Consider the following 22,893-nt stretch of genomic DNA (forward strand, 5'->3'; position numbering starts at 1 on the left):
CTTTACATAGGTGGTCTCTGGTGGTGGTGGGTGGGTTCTTGTATCTCTCTCCCAGAGTCAATCCACCCAATCAAGATCAGGCCCTGGCCTGTCACCTCCTTCAGTGGAAGCTGTGCTGACTGCTGTCCGTAACTCACAGTGGTAGTAGTTTTTCCTATTATCTTGAAAGCCCCTCCGGTATACGTGGTTCATTTTGCTGCAGTGTTCAGCAACTTTAGGGGTTAAACTGCTTTTTTCAGAGACAGGTAGGTATGTCTGACTCCACCGTGTCCACCACCATGTTTTGTGCCTGGCTGTTTACTATCAGCGTAACTGTAATGGGGGCAACCTTGCCCTCTTCCACAATGTTTAAGGCATGACATTCCATTCCCCACTGGGCCAACTCCCATGTTATGTACCGATGCTTGATTACTTACTCTGCTTTTACTAGGCTGGCCCTGCTTACGTCTGCATTTGTGCCTTTGGTGGCCTCTTTTCCTGCACCTGTAGCACTCAGCTCCTTTGAATTTCAACACTGCTGGGGAGTGGCTTCCCCCACATCGAAAGCACTCTGTGTTACTCCTAGGCTCCTTAAATCTTCTGTATTTAGTGATTCTTCCCGCTTCTGTACTCAATTTACTGTCTGAGCTTGATTCCGTGCCCTCACTTCTGGTGCCATTAATACTCGTGTTTTCCGGCCCCAGTTGGTGAACTTCAAACCTTTGTCCGCCTTGTAACTCTAGGACGTCCTTTTTGGTGTTCTCAATTACTGTCGTCATTTACAATGCCTTCTTGAAAGTCAGGTTGGACTCCGCCAACTGTTTCTTTTGTATGGCTACGCTATTCACACCGCAGACTAACCAATCTCTTAGCATATCATTTAAAGGTGAGCCAGCATTGCAGTACTCTGAAATATGCTTTAGCCTGACTATGACTGCTGTGATGGTCTCCCCCTCCCTCCCCGTCAAATTAAACTGTGAATCATTTGTGTGGTCGTAACACACGTGGTAAATAAAATGATTTCCTTTCTATTCCGTTAGCTCTGAGAAAATACTCCAGCCGTTTGATATACTACACTCAATTCTCAGTCGTCGGGTCGAAAGCTTCTGGCTTTCCGAAGAGAGGCATTCTTGTTCTATCCCCCTCAGGCCTCGAACAATCTGATTCACTTTACAGTTTTTTAAACAACGCTCTCATCAAATTCCTCACTGCGAGTGAAGTCGCTCTGATTTACCTCATTACCAATGTAGTAAATGAAGCCTTGACGACCACTAATCAGTATGTATAACAAATTATAATGTTTTATTTACAAACAGTATTTCCACAATCTCTCACAATGTTATCACTACTGGCTCTAGGATCTACTCTGGCTGCAAAAACCTGTGCTCTGCATAAACATGCCAGCCAGCCCGGCTTCAGAGAGGTCAGGGTACCGATCTCAAAGTGACAGTAAAGGACCCTCCCACCACCTTAGCCAGCATCGGGGCTTCAGTGCCTCCCCCCCCATACCCACCCCCACCCTCACCAGCATTAGTCTGTTCTCCCCCACCCACTCCCCTCCCCAAGGATCGCTAGCAGTGGGGCATCGGGGCACACACTCCGGGTCTCCCTCCAGCCCTCCCCAATTGCTGGTACAAGCAGCCCTCAGGTGAACAACACCCTGCTGTGAGGTCACCAAATGACTCTCTCTGCATGCTTCCCTACTTCATTTCCCCGCCCCCTTTCAGGCCCTGCAACCCAATCTGCCACCAGGGGCTACGATGTCCTCAAAGCCCCCCCAAGGTAATCATCAGGTCTGGCCTCCGATGGTGGAGACCAGTAGTGATTCCCGCTGGCGCAGGAGTGAATAGTAGGAGCCAGGAGAATCCAGTTTCAAACAGTCCGGCATATTTAAATGATGATTTGAATATGCTAATCTGGTTCACCCCTGTGAGGGCGTGATCCAGATGATGTCAGCGGCAGAGGGCTGGGAGTATTGCGCATTGTTCACGCCTGGTGCAAATCCTGTTGCAGGGCTCTCCTGCAATTCTCTCAACATAGCCGTGATTTGTGCCAGGCACATCACGGCCAGAGAATCACTTCCATAGAGGTTTGCAGCACAGAAAGAGGCCCTTCAGCCTATCAGGTCTGCGCTAGCCATCAAGCAGCTATCTATTCCATTCCCATTTCCTCGCACTTGGTCCATAGCCTTGTATGCTATGGTGTCTCAAGTGCCCGTTTAAATGCTTCACGGTAGCATAGTGGTTAGCACAGTTGCTTCACAGCTCCAGGGTCCCAGGTTCGATTTCCGGCTGGGTCACTGTCTGTGCGGAGTCTGCATGTTCTCCCTGTGCGTGCGTGGGTTTCCTCCGGTGCTCTGGTTTCCTCCCACAGTCCAAAGATGTGCGTGTTCGGTGGATTGACTATGCTAAATTGCCCTTAGTGTCCAGAAAATGTTAAGTGGGGATTACGGGGATAGGGTAGATACGTGGGCTTCAGTAGGGTGCTCTTTATAGTGGGTTGGTGCAGACTCGATGGGCCGAATGGCCTCCTTCTGCACTGTAAATTCTATGATTCCATGAAATGCTTATGAGCCTGCCACGAACACCCTTTCAGGAAGAGTTCCAGATTCCCACCACCCTTTGGCTGAAAAGGTTTTTCTTCAAATACAAATCTCCTGTCCCTTACCTTAAATATGTGTCCACTGTTTACTGACCCCTCTGCCAAGGGAAAGTTTCTTCCCATGTATATCCCTCATAATGTTGTACACCTCGACCAGGTCCTCCATCAGCCTATTCTGCTCCAAGAAAAACAACCTAGGCGTAACCAGCCTTTCTTCATAGCTGAAAAACTCCAGCCCAGGCAACATCCTAGTGAATCTCTGTGACCTTTCTAGTGCAATCACCCTGACGCCAGCAAAGTAGCTGGCCAAACTTCCCCAAAAGCAGCTAGTGCAGCAGTCTGTAACCAGGCCCTCATTGGCACAAACACCCAGATGCGGGCAGCTATAACCCCCTCAGAATCCCAACACAGCAAACAGTAGCTTTCCACCAAGCAATGGGGAGTGAGCAAAGCTAATGAAACTTTCTTTAAAGGAAAACAGAATTGGTTGATCATTTGGCTGAGAAATGAATGGAAGGCAATTATTATGCTTGGCATTAATCATCTTTATTACATTTGGCACTGGGCAGAGGGCAGTATTGCGGAGCTGCTGATTGGCTGTTGTGGGGGAAATTTGCATATGTCCGTGTGCTCACCCTAACTTGAAGGTGTACCTGAGCAAGAGACACTAGCTGTTCAAGTGAAGACAAGCATCCAGCAGAGGGCAGTAGAACAGAGCTGCTGATTGGCTGTTGTGGGAGAAATTTGCATACGTCCGTGTGCTCACCCTAACTTGAAGGTGGTTTGTGGAGGAGCTGTTGTCCAGTGACACTTAAACCTGAAACACTTCTTCAGTGTTTCCCTCCCTACCCCCTCCTCTAACCAAAAAAAACCCGCTGTAAAGATCAAGAGGAAGGCTCGAGGGCAGGTAGAAATAGAAAGAAGTTGAACCGTGACATCACAGCCTGCAGGTAAGGGATTGGCTGGTGACTGGTAAGTAGTTTTTCTTATATTTTCCATCAGGTGTTATCGTGCGGGGCGCAGAGGTTGCTGAGTGATAGCTTGCTGAGAAGGGGAATGAATAACAGGCAAGCTCTTTCTTTCTTTTTCTTTTTTTATCTAGAGGGGATGGCAGGGAAGGTAGTGCAATGTTCCTCCTGCAGAATGTTTGAGGTGAGGGACGCCGTCAGTGTCCCTGCTGATTTCATCTGTGGGAAGTGCACCCATCTCCAGCTCCTCAGAAACCGCGTTATGGAACTGGAGCTGGAGCTGGAGGAACTTCGGATCATTAGGGAGGCAGAGGTGGTCATAGATAGAAGCTTCAGGGATGCAGTTACTCCGAAGAATAAAAATAGATGGGTGACGGTGAGAGGGACTGGGAGGAAGCTTTCAGTACAGGTATCCCCTGTGGTCGTTCCCCTTAGTAACAAGTATACCGCTTTGGATACTATTGGGGGGGGGGACTTACCAGGGGTAAGCCATGGGGTACAGGTCTCTGGCACAGAGTCTGTCCCTGTTGCTCAGAAGGGAAGGGGGGAGAGGAGTAGAGCATTAGTCATTGGAGACTCCATAGTTAGGGGGATAGATAGGAGATTCTGTGGGAATGAGAGAGACTCGCAGTTGGTGTGTTGCCTCCCAGGTGCCTGGGTGCGTGATGTCTCGGATCGAGTTTTCAGGATCCTTAAGGGGGAGGGGGAGCAGCCCCAAGTCGTGGTCCACATAGGTACCAACGACATAGGTAGGAAAAGGGATAGGGATGTAAGGCAGGTATTCAGGGAGCTAGGGTGGAAACTTAGATCTAGGACAAACAGAGTTATTATCTCTGGGTTGTTACCCGTGCCACGTGGTAGCGAGACGAGGAATAGGGAGAGAGAGGAATTGAACACGTGGCTACAGGGATGGTGCAGGAGGGAGGGTTTCAGATTTCTGGATAATTGGGGCTCATTCTGGGGTCGGTGGGACCTCTACAAACGGGATGGTCTACACCTGGACCAGAGGGGTACCAATATCCTGGGGGGGAAATTTGCTAATGCTCTTCGGGAGAGTTTAAACTAGTTCAGCAGGGGCTTGGGAACCTGAATTGTAGCTCCAGTATACAGGAGGTTGAGAGTAGTGAGGTCATGAGTAAGGTTTCAAAGTTGCAGGAGTGCACCGGCAGGCAGGAAGGTGGTTTAAAGTGTGTCTTCTTCAATGCAAGGAGCATCCGGAATAAGGTGGGTGAACTTGCGGCATGGGTTGGTACCTGGGACTTCGATGTTGTGGCCATTTCGGAGACACGGATAGAGCAGGGACAGGAATAGTTGTTGCAGATGCCGGGGTTTAGGTATTTCAGTAAGCTCAGGGAAGGTGGTAAAAGAGGGGGAGGGATGGCATTGTTAGTCAAGGACAGTATTACGGTGGCAGAAAGGACGTTTGATGAGGATTCGTTACCTGAGGTAGTATGGGCTGAGGTTAGAAACAGGAAAGGAGAGGTCACCCTGTTAGGGGTTTTCTATAGGCCTCCAAAATGTTACAGAGATGTAGAGGAAAGGATTGCAAAGATGATTCCGGATAGGAGCGAAAGCAACAGGATAGTTGTTATGGGGGACTTTAACTTTCCAAATATTGACTGGAAACGCTATAGTTTGAGTACTTTAGATGGGTCCATTTTTGTCCAATGTGTGCAGGAGGGTTTCCTGACGCAGTATGTAGATAGGCCAACAAGAGGCGAGGCCATATTGGATTTGGTACTGGGTAATGAACCAGGACAGGTGTTAGATTTGGAGGTAGGTGAGCACTTTGGTGATAGTGTCCACAATTCCATTACGTTTACTTTAGTGATGGAAAGGTTTAGGTATATACCGCAGGGCAAGAGTTATATCTGTTGGAAAGGCAATTATGATGCGATGAGGCATGACTTAGGATGCATCGGATGGAGAGGAAAACTGCAGGGGATGGGCATAATGGAAATGTGGAGCTTGTTCAAGGAACAGCTACTGCGTGTCCTTGATAAGTATGGCAGGGAGGAAGTGGTCGAGCAAGGGAATCGTGGTTTACTAAAGCAGTCGAAACACTTGTCAAGAGGAAGAAGGAGGCTTATGTAAAGATGAGACATGAAGGTTCAGTTAGGGAACTCGATAGTTACAAGTTAGCGAGGAAGGACCTAAAGAGAGAGCTAAGAAGAGCCAGGAGGGGACATGAGAAGTCTTTGGCAGGTAGGATCAAGGATAACCCTAAAGCTTTCTATAGATATGTCAGGAATAAATGAATGACTAGGGTAAGAGTAGGGCCAGTCAAGGACAGTAGTGGGAAGTTGTGCATGGAGTCTGAGGAGATAGGAGAGGTACTAAATGAATATTTTTCGTCAGTATTCACACAGGAAAAAGACAATGTTGTCGAGGAGAATACGGAGATTCAGGCTACTAGACTAGAAGGGCTTGAGGTTCATAAGGAGGTGGTGTTAGCAATTCTGGAAAGTGTGAAAATAGGTAAGTACCCTGGGCCGAATGGGATTTATCCTAGGTTTCTCTGGGAAACTAGGGAGGAGATTGCTGAGCCTTTGGCTTTGATCTTTAAGTCATCTTTGTCTACAGGAATAGTGCCAGAAGACTGGAGGATAGCAAGTGTTGTCCCCTTGTTCAAGAAGGGGAGTAGAGACAACCCAGGTAACTATAGACCAGTGAGCCTTACTTCTGTTGTGGGAAAAATCTTGGAAAGGTTTATAAGGGAGGATGTGTAATCATCTGGAAAGGAATAATTTGATTAGAGATAGTCAACACGGTTTTGTGAAGGGTAGGTCGTGCCTCACAAACCTTATTGAGTTCTTTGAGAAGGTGACCAAACAGGTGGATGAGGGTAAAGCAGTTGATGTGGTGTATATGGATTTCAGTAAAACGTTTGATAAGGTTCCCCATGGTGGGCTACTGCAGAAAATATGGAGGCATGGGATTCAGGGTCATTTAGCAGTTTGGATCAGAAATTGGCTAGCTGGAAGAAGACAAAGGGTGGTGCTTGATGGGAAATGTTCAGACTGGAGTCCAGTTACTAGTGGTGTACCACAAGGATCTGTTTTGGGGCCACTGCTGTTTGTCATTTTTATAAATGACCTGGAGGAGGGCGTAGAAGGATGGGTGAGTAAATTTGCAGATGACACTAAAGTCGATGGAGTTGTGGACAGTGCGGAAGGATGTTACAAGTTACAGAGGGACATAGATAAGCTGCAGCGCTGGGCTGAGAGGTGGCAAATGGAGTTTAATGCAGAAAAGTGTGAGGTGATTCATTTTGGAAGGAATAACAGGAAGACAGAGTACTGGGCTAATGGTAAGATTCTTGGCAGTGTGGATGAGCAGAGAGATCTCGGTGTCCATGTACATAGATCCCTGAAGGTTGCCACTCAGGTTGAGAGGGTTGTTAAGAAGGCGTACGGTTTGTTAGCTTTTATTGGTAGAGGGATTGAGTTTCGGAGCCATGAGGTCATGTTGCAGCTGTACAAAACTCTGGTGCGGCCGCATTTGGAGTATTGCGTGCAATTCTGGTCGCCGCATTATAGGAAGGATGTGGAAGCATTGGAAAGGGTGCAGAGGAGATTTACCAGAATGTTGCCTGGTATGGAGGGAAGATCTTATAAGGAAAGGCTGAGGGACTTGAGACTGTTTTCGTTAGAAAGAAGAAGGTTAAGAGGTGACTTAATTGAGGCATACAAGATGATCAGAGGATTGGATAGGGTGGACAGTGAGAGCCTTTTTCCTCGGATGGTGATGTCTAACACGAGGGGACATAGCTTTAAATTGAGGGGAGATAGATATAAGACAAATGTCAGAGATAGGTTCTTTACTCAGAGAGTAGTAAGGGCGTGGAATGCCCTGCCTGCAACAGTAGTGGAGTCGCCAATACTAAGGGCATTCAAATGGTCATTGGATAGACATATGGACATTAAGGGAATAGTGTAGATGGGCTTTAGAGTGGTTTCACAGGTCGGCGCAACATCGAGGGCCGAAGGGCCTGTACTGCGTTGTAATGTTCCATGTTCTACTTTGATCCAAAGTTTGACTTAATCGCAGCTTGAGTCTGCATTATAAGAATGTCATTGATACAGAAGCCATTTGAATGGTTTCAATGTTCTTTAATGAAGGATGAAAGGGGTAAGACTAGGTTCTGTTTTTAAATTCTCAGGATGTGGGAATGAAGTTGACAGAGCAAAAAGCTCAGCCCTCACATTTGGTTCTTTCTTTTTCATTGCCGCTCACTGGCCCTGATCTCAGTCCTCAGAAGGAGGCTGTTCTACACTATTTAAATATGGTCCCGGATTTAAGATGCCTGGTGCCTCATGCTGAGCTTACTGACAGGAGCTGCCCCCACTCTGTAAATCCCTGCCTATTCCAAATGTGCCCCTTAGTAAAATTCCAGGCCGATGTATTTTTAACCAAAAATAAACCCCATTTAATTCATCGTAAGTGTTGCTGTGGCACCTCTAGCCAATAGCTAGTTGTTCCACCTGGAAAGGGATGATGTAAGTTCTGGAAAGAATCAGTCATGAGCAAAACCATCTTGTTCTTGTTCCTCGGGAAGAAGGAAGCTATATAGATTGGTTGCAACTTGGTGCAAGAAATGGAAATCTTTAAGTCCTTTTAACTTCTTAGGTTGAGACATGCAATGGGTACCACTTTGAACGGTCTCTTCTAAGCCCCAGTTTTGCAACCGTTGTCTTGTTTTAAAATCAGGATTCTGTGCATTTTTTTTCCCCGCACTCTGGTTTATAATAATCATCTTTATTTGTGTCACAAGTAGGCTCACCTTAACACTGCAATGAAGTGGGCAGCACAGTGGCACAGTGGTTAGCATTGCTGCCTCACGGCACCGAGGTCCCAGGTTCGATCCTGGCTCCGGAACACTGTCCGTATGGAGTTTGCACATCCCCCTCGTGTTTGCGTGGGTTTCGCCCCCATAATTCAAAGATGTGCAGGGTAGGTGGATTGGCCACGCTAAATTGCGCCTTAATTGGAAAAAAATGAATTGGGCACACTAAATTTTTAAAAAATCAACACTGCAATGAAGTTGCTGTGAAAATCCCCTAGTCGCCACACATAGTGTGTTTGAGTACACGGAGGGAGAATTCAGAATGTCCAATTCACCTAACAGCACATCTTTCGGGACTTGTGGGAGGAAACCGGAGCACCCGGAGGAAACCTATGCAGACACGGGTAGAACATGCAGACTCCGCACAGACAGTGACCCAAGCGGGAATTGAACCCGGAACCCTGCACTGTGAAGCAACAGTACTAACCACTGTGCTACCGTTACTCACGCTTACGATTCAAGACCACGGAACTTTAACTCTCTTGGTTTTCTTTTGTACATCCTAATTTTAAAACAAAACTTTGGTGCCATCTGATCAAAATTCTTCACCCTGACTGGACTGGCCTGTCACGTAAGGTTCTCAGTAACATTTAGCAGAGTCTGCGGGACTAATGTTAGCTGTGTATTGATGTGGTTTCTCCACAAAGAAAAATCCTCTACACAAATTAGAGAGTCTTTTGAGAATTACCACGTCGTCACAACACTTTTCATCTTGTCGAAGAAAATGACCGTGGAATGTTTCAAAGAAAACACCGGAGTCAGAACTGTAGCATAGCTTGTTTATTTTTTTTAAACTTTTTTGCATAGGGAAACATATTCACTTCCAGTAATTGTATGTAGTATGAGCAGCTGCTAACAGTAATGGCTGAATACAATGGTTATAATCAAATGTCAAGCTGAGTCCACACCAGTTTAAAACGAGTGGTGATTTAGTTACATATATACTGTACATCTGTGTACAAAAGCAGCAGGAAAGATGCTGGCCTTTGTACAAGTGTCCCTTTACATAATTAGCTAAAAATCAAAAGAAGACAAATACAATCAAAATAAATGATTTTTTTTTCAGTTGTTGGAGTAGAACTGTGGTCGTGAAAGATTTTATTTTTGTCAGAAGTATGCAACTAGCAACTAAAGAGCCACAGGTTTGTCCTGGTGTGTAGTGTGTGTATGTCTGTGCAGCAAGCAAGCGGTTAACTACTGTGGTAACTACTGTAATATTCTAAAATATAATGAAAAACCCTCAGAAATAACACGGTTTCAATGTGTTCTCAGAGAAATATTCTCTTCCCAGAATATGTGCGATGTAATACATATGGAATTACAACAGTGATGTTCAAAGGACATTTATAATAGAGCCTGTGCAACAAAGACTTAAAAAATGACAAACTGTGAAAAACCAGGCCTTGCAAAGCAAAATTGAATCCAGCAGTCGATTATCAGGCACTGCATTTATTAAAAATGTTTTTTGGTACTTTTCTGCTGGCTTGTTAAAATTGTTATAAATAATTGCAGATAATAATGCAACTGCTTATTTGACCATTGCCCTCTAAACAACTATGATCAACATCAAAGCTCAGATTCAAATAAAAAAAGGAGGCTGGATCTATTCCTCCATTTCTTTTGCTGCTGCTGTCACGCTAATCAGCAGGTCACTCCGTATTGGGCTGATGTGCAGCAGGAAATTGTGCTGCCCTGATGAATCGTTTCTCTATTTTCCTGCTATTTCATACAGTAAAGTTCAGTGCAGTTGGATCAAAGCACACTAAGCATAACCTTGCTTACATGGAGCTGCTTCATTTGGGTTCTGTGGATGAATTAAGGCTTTTAAGCATGGTTCATCAAAGTTAAATCCATACTTCTTTTGGTTGTTGGCTTACTGTAAAATACAGAGTGGAATAGGCGTATTATAGTGTGCAGACTGGGTTGTCTTAATATGCAAGTCATAAGCTTCATAATATTGGGATAATTAATAATTGAGTGCTGTGTTTCGATGCAAAAATAATTTTCTAAACAATGCACCTCCACTGCTCTGATTGTGTTGAAAAGATTGATCTGGAATATTAAAAATGCAATGGACAATTTAAAAATAAACAGCATTAATTATTCACTCTCGATTACATTTTAGATAGAAAAACTTTCGAATTTAAGAAAAATGAATTTCTACTGACACATTTGTGGCACAGAGTGAACAGAAAAGGAGTGTTTACGAGGAATTCAGTAGTTTTCAAAATTATAAGCCGTCTGTACAGCAGCCTCTCATTTTGCTAAGCAGTTCCTTTCATCCAACATTTATTGATGGCTCACAAAATGGTTTGCAAAGAAGGATAGTGTGTCAAATTACCTTCTGTTGATATCGCGGCATATTCTCGCTGAAAAAAATAACCAATTTGATTTGTATGAAATCAATCGTCAATAAACCAACAAGGACTGTGCTTGCATTGCTGGGGCAATTAACTGTTACTCGTTATTGTGCAAGACTAGATTCATTTCTTTCTATGTGCCAGTCTTCCTAACTATTTTCTCTACTGTTACAGGTAGATTAGTGTTGAAATTGGCACAAGCTCCTTATACTGCCTCATCCTGTGGAGAGCTTGGTGCACACTAACAATAGCTGTTGGGCATTGGACATTGAATACTGAACTTTTGCTGGAAGGATTCAGGGTTAGGAACTGTATCCCTAACATTACCATTGGTGTGCATGCAGTGTTTGTGTCAATCAACCACTGGGAAATAGTTACTTGATTTTAGAAAATTATCTTGCAGCAGATAATAATGTCAAATAGAGGATGGGGGGGGGGAGGAATAATACAAACTGATTTTGGGAGAAAAATGATCTTGTTGTTGGAGGTGATTTGAAAAGTCCAGTTAAAGAAGTGGGATAAATACTGGACTAAGGTCAGAGATAGTCCACATCTCACAGAACCCAATCAACATTCACCATCCATGTAAACAAGGCTGAGGAAGTAAACTGTCTTCTCAACCTGATTGTCAGAGATGGAAAACTGAGTTTGCCGAACCAGCCCGAATAACGCTTTACGTATCAGCACATCAACAAAAGCCTTCACAAACTTTCTTGCAATTCAGAGTTTTTGCACAGCCTGACTAAAGTGCCTTTACCAATGACGGGAAGTCAGGTGCCACTTTAACTGTCCTTGAGGACGTATCCATTTCCTTTTTCACTTACTGTCTTTCAAAGAGATTTCCAGAGACCCAGTTACAGATGTTTGGATGAGCTGTGTATGTGAAACAACAATACCAGTATATCTACTGCTTTCTACAAAATGTAATCTGGTTGCTTAATGTGTGTCATTGCGCATTGCTGCAAAGGAGCTGCACAACTGAGAAAAAAAGAAATGGAAATTGTGATGGAATTTGCATATTCCCTTCAGGCTAACTGAAGCAACTGGCACATTTTGCAGGGGGTTAGATAAAACCTTAGAAAAAATATACCTGTGGTGTAGACCTAAGAATGGTGTTGGCTTTACTAATGCTGTGACTAATGGCAATGTCAATGACAGCTTGTTCCGTTTCAGTCCCTGTCTTGAGTTATTGCAGAAACGGAAAAGGTGAAAGATATGGAACAGTGCAAATTTGTCCAGGGTTTGAGGAGGGAAACAAATTTTGTCAGTCCCTGATTGGGTGGTCTTGACATCTAGTGCATGCCAAATTGCACCACAGGCTTTGCAGGTCTTCACTGTGCAGACTGAGTGGTGAGTTGAGCTGTTGGAGCAAGCCACAACCACTTTATTCTTGAAAGCATGGCATCAGCGGAACCAAGCCAATAAGAGTTAGGGAGCATAAACCAACTAGGATAGCGATGCTCTTTGTCAGACAGGTTGTTATAACAGCCAGTGCTTCCCAAAGCTCAAAATTCATAGGTATCTTCTAGATTTTTAAGACAACTTTCTGGAACTAAGAGGTCTCCATATACTACCAGTCTAGTTAGAAAATTCTTGTTTTATCAAATTTGTTCGCAGTGAACAAAACTAAATTTTGGACTTTAATTGTATATTATATTATTTTGACGCGCTTTACAAGTCCACTGAAAATTCATGGGGAAGACAAGAATACTGGTGGTGCATTTAATTGAAATTAAAAATAATTTGTGATCGGCACATTTCATTTGATTAAAAAAATGCTTTTCTGGCTGATAGAAATTTAGGACTGAAAAATATTAATATTTGCTTGCACAATTTTAACTTGGAGCTAGGCGACACCTATTTCCATTTTTTTTTAGAGAAAACAGAAGGGAATCTTTGTGACGGTGTGGTAAGTGGGCTATCAATCATCTGGAGAATGGAATGTTAGAGGGAAAAAAACACTGATGTGGTGACAATAAAAATTTAGAAGGGTTTTTCAGATGCAGAACAGCTGAGATGGAAACTGAAAGGACCTCAATTGAAAGGACATAGATCACCTCATAGTCTGCACCACATATACCTGAGCCTGCAGAACCTGCACTCGTGACAGTGTTCACCCCACCATTCCCAACAAAAGTTATCAACCAACTCATAACCCCTTTAGGAATAGTAAAAGTCACATGTTTGACTGTGGCAGCATTCTATCCTGCTTGAGAGTCTGATGGATGGAAGAGAATTCCCTACAGGAATTCTTCTACAAGGATTTCACGGAGCATGCAGTCAGCCATTGCCAAGGGTTGGAATACACATGTAAACAATGTTTTCTATCCTGCCTTAAAAATAAACTAGCTACCAGCATTGCATTGTCCTTTGCACAAACAATACTGTACATTGCATACAACAATTTGTTGGGCTCCCTCGCCCTACAAAGAGTACACATAATCTGTTCTACTCCCACCAGTTTAGCACTTAAAAGTCTACAGACTTTTTTTTTTAAAACAGTCCAAGAGACTACAATGACAACACTCCTTCTCAAAATTCCAAGTGTTTCTTACAAGTTTGACATAATTACTCTTCATAAAATAAAGCATTTTTTTCCATTTACAATGGCTCTTTTACACCAGAAGCCTATACTTTTAAAGTATAGGAATATGCAAAACCATAAAAATGAGGACAATTACTGTATTTAAATACAATAAGGGCAACAGGAGAGTTTAACTCAAATCCAGTTCCCATGGAGGAAGAATACTCTACAAATGGTATATAATGCTGAACATTCTTAATAAGCCAGTGTAATGAAACTTTTTTTGTACTTTTCTCATTACAAAAGTCTTTGCCTTATAAAATAGGGTAGATTAAGTAAAACATACTTAATAAAACTATACAGCTTACAAATTACACAGTCTGCAAAGAAGGCAGCTAATGTCCAAGACAAGGATGTGACAAGGATCAAACTTGCTGGCGTAACCCTATTTCTTGTCCCCCTTGTGCAGCATCCCAGTTAGCATACCAAGTGTCAACCAAACACAAATTACTAAAGCTCAGAGACATTAGTAGGGTCTTAAAGCAGAGCTATATATGTCTTGGTTATCATTTATTATTCCATCTCTGTGTAGATGGTCATTTTGGTGAACAATGCTACTATGCCAAATTGACACCCCACAACTATTGCTTTGTGTATTTTTTTTATTCTTCTATGTACAATTTTAATTTGTGGTTTCCATATTCTGACTAGAAGCTTCCCCTTAAAAGTTCAGGCCAGTTGACAGTTTAGGCTGTGAAGCACTTAGGGCCTGGCAGAATAGTGCACATAACTATAGAAATGATGCGACCCATTTCCTGTTCTAACTAGATTCTGGTACAAAGGACAACAGAAGGACTGCTTACCAAGTGCTGTAATTAAATCAACATTTTTTTTAAAGTAGCGCAAAGGAATCCTATCTTCAGTCAAAATTAGAGGTTAATGTACTGTTGAAATCCAATCCTCCCAGACAACATGCAAGAAAAACATTTACTTGATTGATAACAGTTTGACAATTTACAACTTACAGAGGCTTGTACCATACTAGGTGAAAACATTGGGCCTAGTGGATTTACGACAACAATTACCTGATCAGCTGCCACTGTATTTTGTGAAATGGATTAGTTTGCTCTGATTAAGGAAATTATTTACTAGTGTCCAATGTTTTAGCTACCAGGACACAGAGGAAACCCCCCCAAAACAAAACGTATTTTTATAATATGTTGCCAGCATGGTGCTTCACAGCTGTACTGTAAATATACATTTCCCTCTCTCCCACCTCCCCCACCCATGTTAAGCCTTCCCTAATCATGCATCAAGCATTACTCATAACAGGAGAAGGACCTCTTTCTGTATTCAGAGCAGCACCAACTTTGGTCAATTAAAACAAAATTATTTAAAAAAATAGAAAAGTATGATGTTGTAGTTATCATGTGTGCTAACTCAAAATGATTCAACAAGCTAAATGCTCTATCTCTATAGACAGGACTGGTATTGCATATTTTCCAAAGATTCAAAATAAAAGGAGCTGGAAGACGCAAGTAGGGAGAATCAAAAGTGAAACACTTTCCATTAAAATATTAGTGACAAAAACGCCCAAAAGCAATGTTCCTACATGACCGCAAGATGAATATATTCTATACGAAGATCCACAGAATCACTGGAATACTGATAATTAGTGCTGTTACAATGTCCTATGAAGCAAAAATCATAAACCCTTACATTTTTACCAATGGCATTTTTTTATGACAAGCAACCATACATGCAGCCAAAAGATTGTGCAATGATATCAAGTATTTTTTTTTTTTTTTAAACATTTTTTCTCAAAGGCAAGGCACATAATGTGGTATAAAATTCCGTGCAAATTAGGAAAGGATTTTGTAGGGAAAAGAGTGAAGCCCGCACATAGTTGCCATGCACGTCAGAATTCAGCAGTTCAGCTGATTTTTTTTTGCTGGATCACAAAGTTTACTATCAAAGCACCATGCATCACTCAGCACCTTTGATGAAAAAAATCATTTTAATATAAATACGTTTAGAGTTTTCCCTCACTGTTTTTCTGTTTACACGCTCGTGAGGTTACGGATGCCAGCATTTTAGCTCAGGCAAGGCTGTGTCCCTAACCAAGAAATATAAGCGCACATGGGCAGAAATTTGTTCAGACGCAGGCTACCTTCATCAAAAGCTTTCAGTTGTGATCAAAACTAAATTATGCCAAATATTGCTTTTGATATGTGTCAGTTTAATGAATGATATCGTGTGCACAGGTTCTGCCGTTTCTTTATTTTACGAGAGCGCAGCTGGCAACCCTCCGCTTAAAAAAATAAAATAACAAGTAACATACTGACTAAGGCATTTGTGTTCACCTGTGAAAGGTGGGTGGGGAGGGGGTTTGGGGTGCACTTTTGTGCCATGGTCGCCTGGCGACAATTTCCCCCTGTTTACAGTCCTGGGGTACAAGGACAAGTTACAAAGAATCACAAAGTTACAAATTTGCTTCTTTTCAATTGCACCTGCCTCTTAAATCTTTACAAAAGATTTTTGTTTCTCTTTAAACAGGCAGTTAACCATTTTCTTTAAAATGCAGCAACCACTTCCTTTATTTCCCCAATTTAAAGTTGATTACTGATTGGACGCAAGTTCCCAAAGTGTGTCTTTGAAACCAAGTTAGACCTTGTTCAATTCTGGTGCTGTTCTCCTGTTTAATAGCTACTGGCAGAAAGGTGTGATTACCAGTGGGGTGGGTGGGGGGAGAGAGAGAAACTCACATGTTGTTTAACTTTACAATTAAAAAAAAACACAAAAATATCGATTCTTGAAACAATTTTGTACCCTGCTCCCAAAATATAATCTACTAAACTAAAGATACTCTGAGTTTGCAGCCACTTGAATGTTCAATTTTGAAAATAAATGCAACCTGTAGCCAGGAGGGAAAGGTAAAGTATGTATGGCAGTGTGAGGCCTTGCACTTGCATTGCATATGAATAACTTCCCCACACCCTATCTGCAGCCACCCTTTGCCTCCCAGTACTATCACCAAAAGCTAGGTATGTATCTTATGGTCTATGTCATGCACTAGTGAAGAAGCAATAATAACTAAAACCGATAAGTCTACTGCTCTGGCAGATGAGCATCTGCATCTGTGCGATTAGCTACATGCAAAAACTAAATGATGCTTAGGGTGGGAAAATTGTAATTGAGAAGTAGTAAGCAACGGTATTGAATGATTTGCTTTGTCGTATGCTGTGGTTAAATAAGTTTGAAAATGTGTTTAAGGTTTTCGGTAAGTTAAATCATTCACTGACAAATCTGTGGTGCAGGATTTTTGTGACACTGACTATATTCAGTATACGCCTTAGTTTGTAGGCAATAGAAGAGAAATTGCTTCATGATGTTCTCAATAGTTGACATGTTGCGACTCGGCAACCATCAGGTTGTTTGACCTGCAATGTTTGTACGAAGGAACTCTCTAGTTTTAAATATGTCAGCTTGACCAATATAATGGAATGATTTTATACCAATCTATTAAACACATTTCTTTGTATAGTAGAAAAATAACTTTATGTTCAGTTTACCCAAAGTTCTGAAACAGAAACAAGAAACATAACTTGATGTCAAGCTAATGAATTAGCCATATTGAAGTGATGATCTCCAATGTGTAGGCCTCATTAGTGCATGCTTTTGTGATGTTTAAAACTTTGCAATAAAGTTAGTAAAGAAACTGTTCACAACGATTATAAATCAAGATTTTTTTTTTTAAAGTGAAGAATTGTCCTGAACTGTGATAACTTCTAATAGACCTGTCTTCAGGTACTCCAATGCATAGATTCACCGCATTCTGTGCATTTCAGCACTTGAAGGCTAGGTATGGGTGGCTTTTAAATGGTTATCCAAATGACTGTGCAACCATCCTTTGTATAAAGGATGCTACCTTTATTTGTTAAAAAGGAGAAATCAAAAGAAAACCGGGATGCAATTTTGAATTATGTTAAATTGCTGAAGATTAATTTTCCCACCCTTTCGAAAGCAGATTTAGTAAACTTTGTTCTGTAATTTTATTTAAGAAATATAAAGGCTTATTTGCATAAAACAGATGGGGAAACCTCAGGCTAAGCTTCAGCCAATGGAAGAAGTGAATTGCACCCATCTTCGGAACATGTTGGTAGGATGATAGTGTTTCTGACTTTTCATTTTCTTTTAAAGGCGAGTCGATAAATAGTCTTCTCCCTTGTATCTCTCTTTTTCTGTTTTAAACTTGAAACCAAAGTTGACGCTTGACCATGTTTCTTGAAACATGATTAAATAGCTTCTTTAATACTTGAAAGGGGACTTCAACTATCCCAGATACCAGGACTGTAAGAAAAGGAAAATATAGGCGTTAGTGACAATAATGGACGCTGCGAAAAATAAACTTAAAGTAACAGAATAAATCAAAAGGCACACACCAACTATCAGCAGGGAAAAACATTTCAAAAATTAGTCCAGCGGTCTCTATGTTAATTTAACATCAGTGTGTGAGCAGCCCAATAATGGTTAACCCCTCTCCAATAACAAATTGGCAGTTTTAAGGTTCACAGCCTAACATTGTCCAAATTTGGGGCTTGGACATCCTAATAATTGCAGCGAGCTGCGGTACTTATTTTTCCAGTGTTAGCAGGGGACCCTAAAATGGCTCCTTTAACAGGGCAGGTGGTGGGGTGGGGATCAACTGACAGGCATAGGTCTGCAAGCTTGCTCTATCCAGATCCATAGGAAAGTAAGTTTAAAAACTTACCTTTTTGTTGGCAGCCTCCTACAGCCTCTTTAAAGACCTCTGATTAAGCCACTCCAGTGAAAGAACTAAAAACTGAGAAGATCCAGCCTGCCACATGTGTGGACTGTGCTAACCAATTTCTGGAACAGGTTTCCCTCGTTAACCTATGTGATTTTGGGGTCCGGACAGCTGAAGTTCAATGAGAAATGGGTGGGGGCAAATTTGGGTGAAACTGGTTAAGTGTGAAAGAACAATGAATGGGTCCCTTTTACAGGAAGGTTGAGTTAACGCTGAAAGTTGTAATTCTATGGAGTGTTTCAGACCAGGACGCTATCCTGGAACAGCTCTGCTTTATACGTGCCTCTCCACAGTACTGAATATCCACATAAATGTCCAGTATGATATGGGGAGAGAATGTAGTAACAGCGTTCAAAATGGTGGATTATTTTATCTTGCTGTCTCCAACTTCTAACAGAAGTCTAGACACCTGTGTGTGAATTTTAAAAAAGCTAGGAGTCAGCATTATTTTTTATTTGGAAATATTTTTATTGAAATTTTAACATATTTATATCAAAAACAGGCAGCACAACACCATAATACGTGTCATTAAAAACTACAAGCAACAACAATAACATGAACGCCAATAGCAGAACTGTAATCCCAAACAATAGCAACAAGCAAACAACCATGCCCACTCTCCCACCCCACTAACAGATAACAGAGACCAGGGGAGGGATTCTCCGCAATCGGCGCGATGTCCGCGACCGGCACCAAAAACGGCGCAAATCAGTCCGGCATCGCGCCGCCCCAAAGGTGAGGAATTCTATGCATCTTGAGGGGCCGAGCCCTCACTTTGCGGGGCTAGGCCCACGCCGGACTGATTTCCGCCCCGCCAGCTGGCGGGAAAGGCCTTTGGTGCCCCGCCAGCTGGCGCGGAAATGACTTTGCGTGCGGCGCATGCGCGGGAGCGTCAGCGGCTGCTCACGGCATCCCCGCGCATGCGCAGTGGAGGGGGTCTCTTCCGCCTCCGCCATAGTGGAGACCATGGCGAAGGCGGAAGGAAAAGAGTGCCCCCACGGCACAGGGCCGCCCGCGGATCGGTGGGCCCCGATCGCGGGCCAGGCCACCGTGGGGGCACACCCCAGGGCCAGATCACCCCGCGCCCCCCCCAGGACCCCGGAGCCCGCCCGCACCGCCTTGTCCCGCCGGTAAGAGAGGTGGTTTGATTCTCGCCGGCGCGACAGGCATTCCAGCAGCGGGACGTCGGTCCATCGCGGGCAGGAGAATCGCCGGGGGGGGGCAGCCAACCGGCGCGGCGCGATTCCCACCCCCGTTGAATCTCCGGTGCCGGAGAATTCGGCAACCGGCGGGGGCGGGATTCACGCCAGCCCCCGGTGATTCTCCGACCCGGCGGGGGGTCGGAGAATCCCGCCCCAGGTCTGGGACTTTGCAATACGGCGTCAACGGGCCTCCCGGCCCAGTGATTCCATGGCCCACAGGGGGCCAGCATGGTGCCGGTGTGCTCCACGCAGCGCCAGTGCTGATACGCGGCCCTGCACTGCTGGCCGCGGGTCTGCGCATGTGCGCGGCGGCTGCGTCCGCACGGGGCCCACACAGCATGGCGGAGTCACACAGCGGGCCGGCGGGGAAGAAGGTAGGCCCCCCCCCCCCCGGATCACGCGCGCCCACCGATCGGTGGCCCCTGATTGCGGGCCTGGCCGTCGTGGCGATCCTCCCCGGAGTCTGATCCCTCCGCACCCCTCCCCCACCAGGACGGCCACCGCGGACGCGGGTCCGAGCTCCTGCCGGGTGGAACCATGTTCGAACCACGCTGGCGGGAACTCGGCCGGTCGACCGTGGAGAATCGCTGCAGGGTCCTCTTTCAACACCCCCTGAATGGTGCCGCGTCGATCGCGCACGCGCCTGGTGGCGATTCTTCGGTTGCCGGATGTTTTGTTATGTTTCCTTTGTAACATAAGTGGCTTCCTTGTGTTGCATTTGTCAAGGAAGGTCGAGATGTGTAAATAACTTCAACTCATTTATTTACACTATGTACACTTTTATAACTTGAGTTCGACACTACTGCTAATCCTAATATAGCTACCTAACTGACTAACCATCTGCTGTCATCCACGTGGTGGGTGTGATAATGAATCAACCCTGTGCCTCTCCTCACTGACTGTCTCCACTGGCCAAAGGGGCTGATCATGTGTGTGGTGTCCTTTATGTATGGGTTGGTGTAATGCCCCCCTGTGGTCGTGCTACCTCCTTGTGTATCGTGAATGTCCATTGGTCGCCTCCTATCTAACTTATCTATTGGTTGAGTGTGTGTGTGTGATGTAGGGACTCACTCCATACCTCCTCCTCCAGAATGGGCCCCAACTCCTACTCTCACCTGGCCTTCACTTCTTCCGAAACTTGCTCTTCCCCCACGATTCGCCCCTATAATCCGGATATGCTGCCCTCCTCTGACCCAGCACACATGAGAGCATCCTTTTCAACAGGGTAGACGGTCGCACCTCCGGGAATGTCAGAAATGCCCACCAGACAAAGCCCCGCGCTTCAAAATACCTGAACATATCCGACCCCCCAAGAGGGGAGATCTTATTCAACTCATCCCAACTCGCGATCGGCCCTCTAGGAACAAGTAGGAGTCAGCATTACTGAGCAGAATAGCATGTTTGCTATTCTTACAAGGTTATTTGCAAAGTTGATGAAATTGCTGATAAGTTTTGAAAGCTGAAAACCAGAGTCCTCAAATGCACCTCAAAAGGCGGGTTATTGGGTCCTGGCCACCGGGTTAAAACCATTATCTGGATCATGCACATATCGCACCGGATGTAGCGAGTCAAGTGACTTGCATTCGGCCTGGTGTCCAGCACAAAGCCTGATTTGAGGCTCTTCCGGGATTCACCTATTGCGCCCGGTTCCGAGGTGGCTGAATTGCACCCCTCATCTAGACAGCGATCTCAAAACAAAACAGTAAGCAATAAAGTGGTAAGGGTTTCTGTCTGATCCCTTGGTACATTGCAACTACCCAGCTATCTTGCCGTGTAAAGGCACCTCTGGTTCATCGGGAGTGAGGGGTGACTGATAAGTGCATGAGAAAAATGAGGTAAAGATACAAAAGCATAATAAGCACTGCATACTTGGGGGTGGGGACTGCCTAGCCTCACACAGTCTCACCATTGAGACTGATTGACAGGAGGTTCTGAGATCTGAACTTGTACCACTTTAGTTGGAAACCAAATGCTTATCAGCTGGAACAAGTAGATCGTGTTACACCTCAAGATTCTTGCTAAAGTCTAATCATTTGGCAGGAAAGGTGTTTTTCCTCCTATAATGTCGCATTCGTTTTAATTTAAATGCTAAAATAATTTGTACAATGTAACCCTGGGAATTCCTGCCAGATATAATATTGTGCAGATGCTTAAACTAAAATAAATAATTTGCATTAACACATTCATATCAAGTTCAACTCTCTGCTGTTTTACTGGATGCATTTTCAGGTCAATACCGCAGAAATACTGGAAACGAGTTTGGTACTAGTACAGTGCAGGGAAAAACCACAAACTATAAACCAGGGGCGCAATCAACCGGCCACGTCCCGCAGGAACCAGGGCGCGATACGGCAGGTAGATCCCGGGAGAGACCTCCCTGGGATTTCTGACAGCCGTTGCAACTCGCGAGATCACGTCATGGTCCGAGTCCCACCCAATGTGGACGTGACCCAATCTCGCACGATGAAGTGAGTTTAAGAATCCACTTAGCCGTGCTCGTGCCGGATCTAATGGCCACCCACATCTACCGGCCTTGCTGAGGATACCCAGCCGGGTGCAGGTCAGTACTGGTCTCCACAAATGAGGACCAGGTGGAACGGTACCAGGGGTGGTGGGGTCTCCCAGGCAATCAGAGGCCCCCGGGTAGTCGGCCTCCGGGCACTGCTGGTGCCACTTGAGCATCTTGGCACTGCCAACCTGGCCTGGCAGTGAAATGAAAATGAAAAATGAAAATCGCTTATTGTCACGAGTAGGCTTCAATGAAGTTACTGTGAAAAGCCCCTAGTTGCCACATTCCGGCGCCTGTTCGGGGAGACTGGTACAGGGATTGAACCGTGCTGCTGGCCTGCCTTGGTCTGCTTTAAAAGCCAGCGATTTAGCCCAGTGAGCTAAACCAGTGCCACACTGGTTGCCAACTGAGTGCGGCCTCGGGGGTGGTGGGGGGCATTCCCCGCCGGGGCACTAAAAACAAGGTGCCGTTGGATAGCGGGGTCATTCCCGGCACTACAAACTAATCCCGCATTGGATGGACTGTTTTTTTCAGTCAGCCAGATCGCGTCCATTTTTGTGAAAGTGGAACTCATTTTGAAATGGCAGCTCCCAATTGTGACTTCCTTGGGTAATGCTTTGTTGGACAGTCTTGCTGAAAAACAGCACTCAGTGAGGAGATATTATATAGCTAATTTTAAAATACAAAGGGCGGGATTTTCCACACGGTGTGTTTTGCAGAGGTGGCTTGCCATTGGCTGGCAACCATTGTTTGCAGCCTCTGCCGCTGGGGAACCCCTGGCGGAAGGGGCTGTCATCGGTGGGACCGGAAGATCCTACCGGCGGAATCGCCCAGGAAATCCCACCCTTACGTTACATTTCATAATTTTAATTCTTGCAGTAACAAAGTGAATTTTTAACTGCAGGAATATTCTGTGAATAGACTAAACAATGTGAACATTGTATGAAACACACACAACAATTGTTATTTTTCTATCCCCACTTCATCTTTCAATAGCTGTATGTTTGATTTTCCTGGGATTTTTTTCTTTTTGAAGTTTTGGATGTTTCTAAACTAATGATCTGAGCTTCGCACAT

General features: G+C 44.4%; 1 protein-coding gene across 4 annotated transcripts in view; it reads right to left on the reverse strand.

The window, feature by feature from the left end:
* Positions 1–22,893, reverse strand: part of nfic (nuclear factor I/C) — a 788,712-nt gene that overhangs the window by 191,244 nt on the left and 574,575 nt on the right. The window contains exon 12 of one of the 4 annotated variants that reach the window (XM_072482539.1): positions 9,160–17,628. The exons of the other annotated variants lie outside the window; for them this stretch is intronic. Coding sequence (XP_072338640.1) covers positions 17,611–17,628 — 18 coding nt within the window. The 3' untranslated portion in view covers positions 9,160–17,610. Of the gene's footprint in view, positions 1–9,159; positions 17,629–22,893 lie in introns of those variants that run through there. 4 annotated transcript variants of the gene reach the window in all.

The sequence above is a fragment of the Scyliorhinus torazame genome, chromosome 18 (genome assembly GCF_047496885.1).
Source record: "Scyliorhinus torazame isolate Kashiwa2021f chromosome 18, sScyTor2.1, whole genome shotgun sequence".
Classification (NCBI taxonomy): domain Eukaryota; kingdom Metazoa; phylum Chordata; class Chondrichthyes; order Carcharhiniformes; family Scyliorhinidae; genus Scyliorhinus; species Scyliorhinus torazame.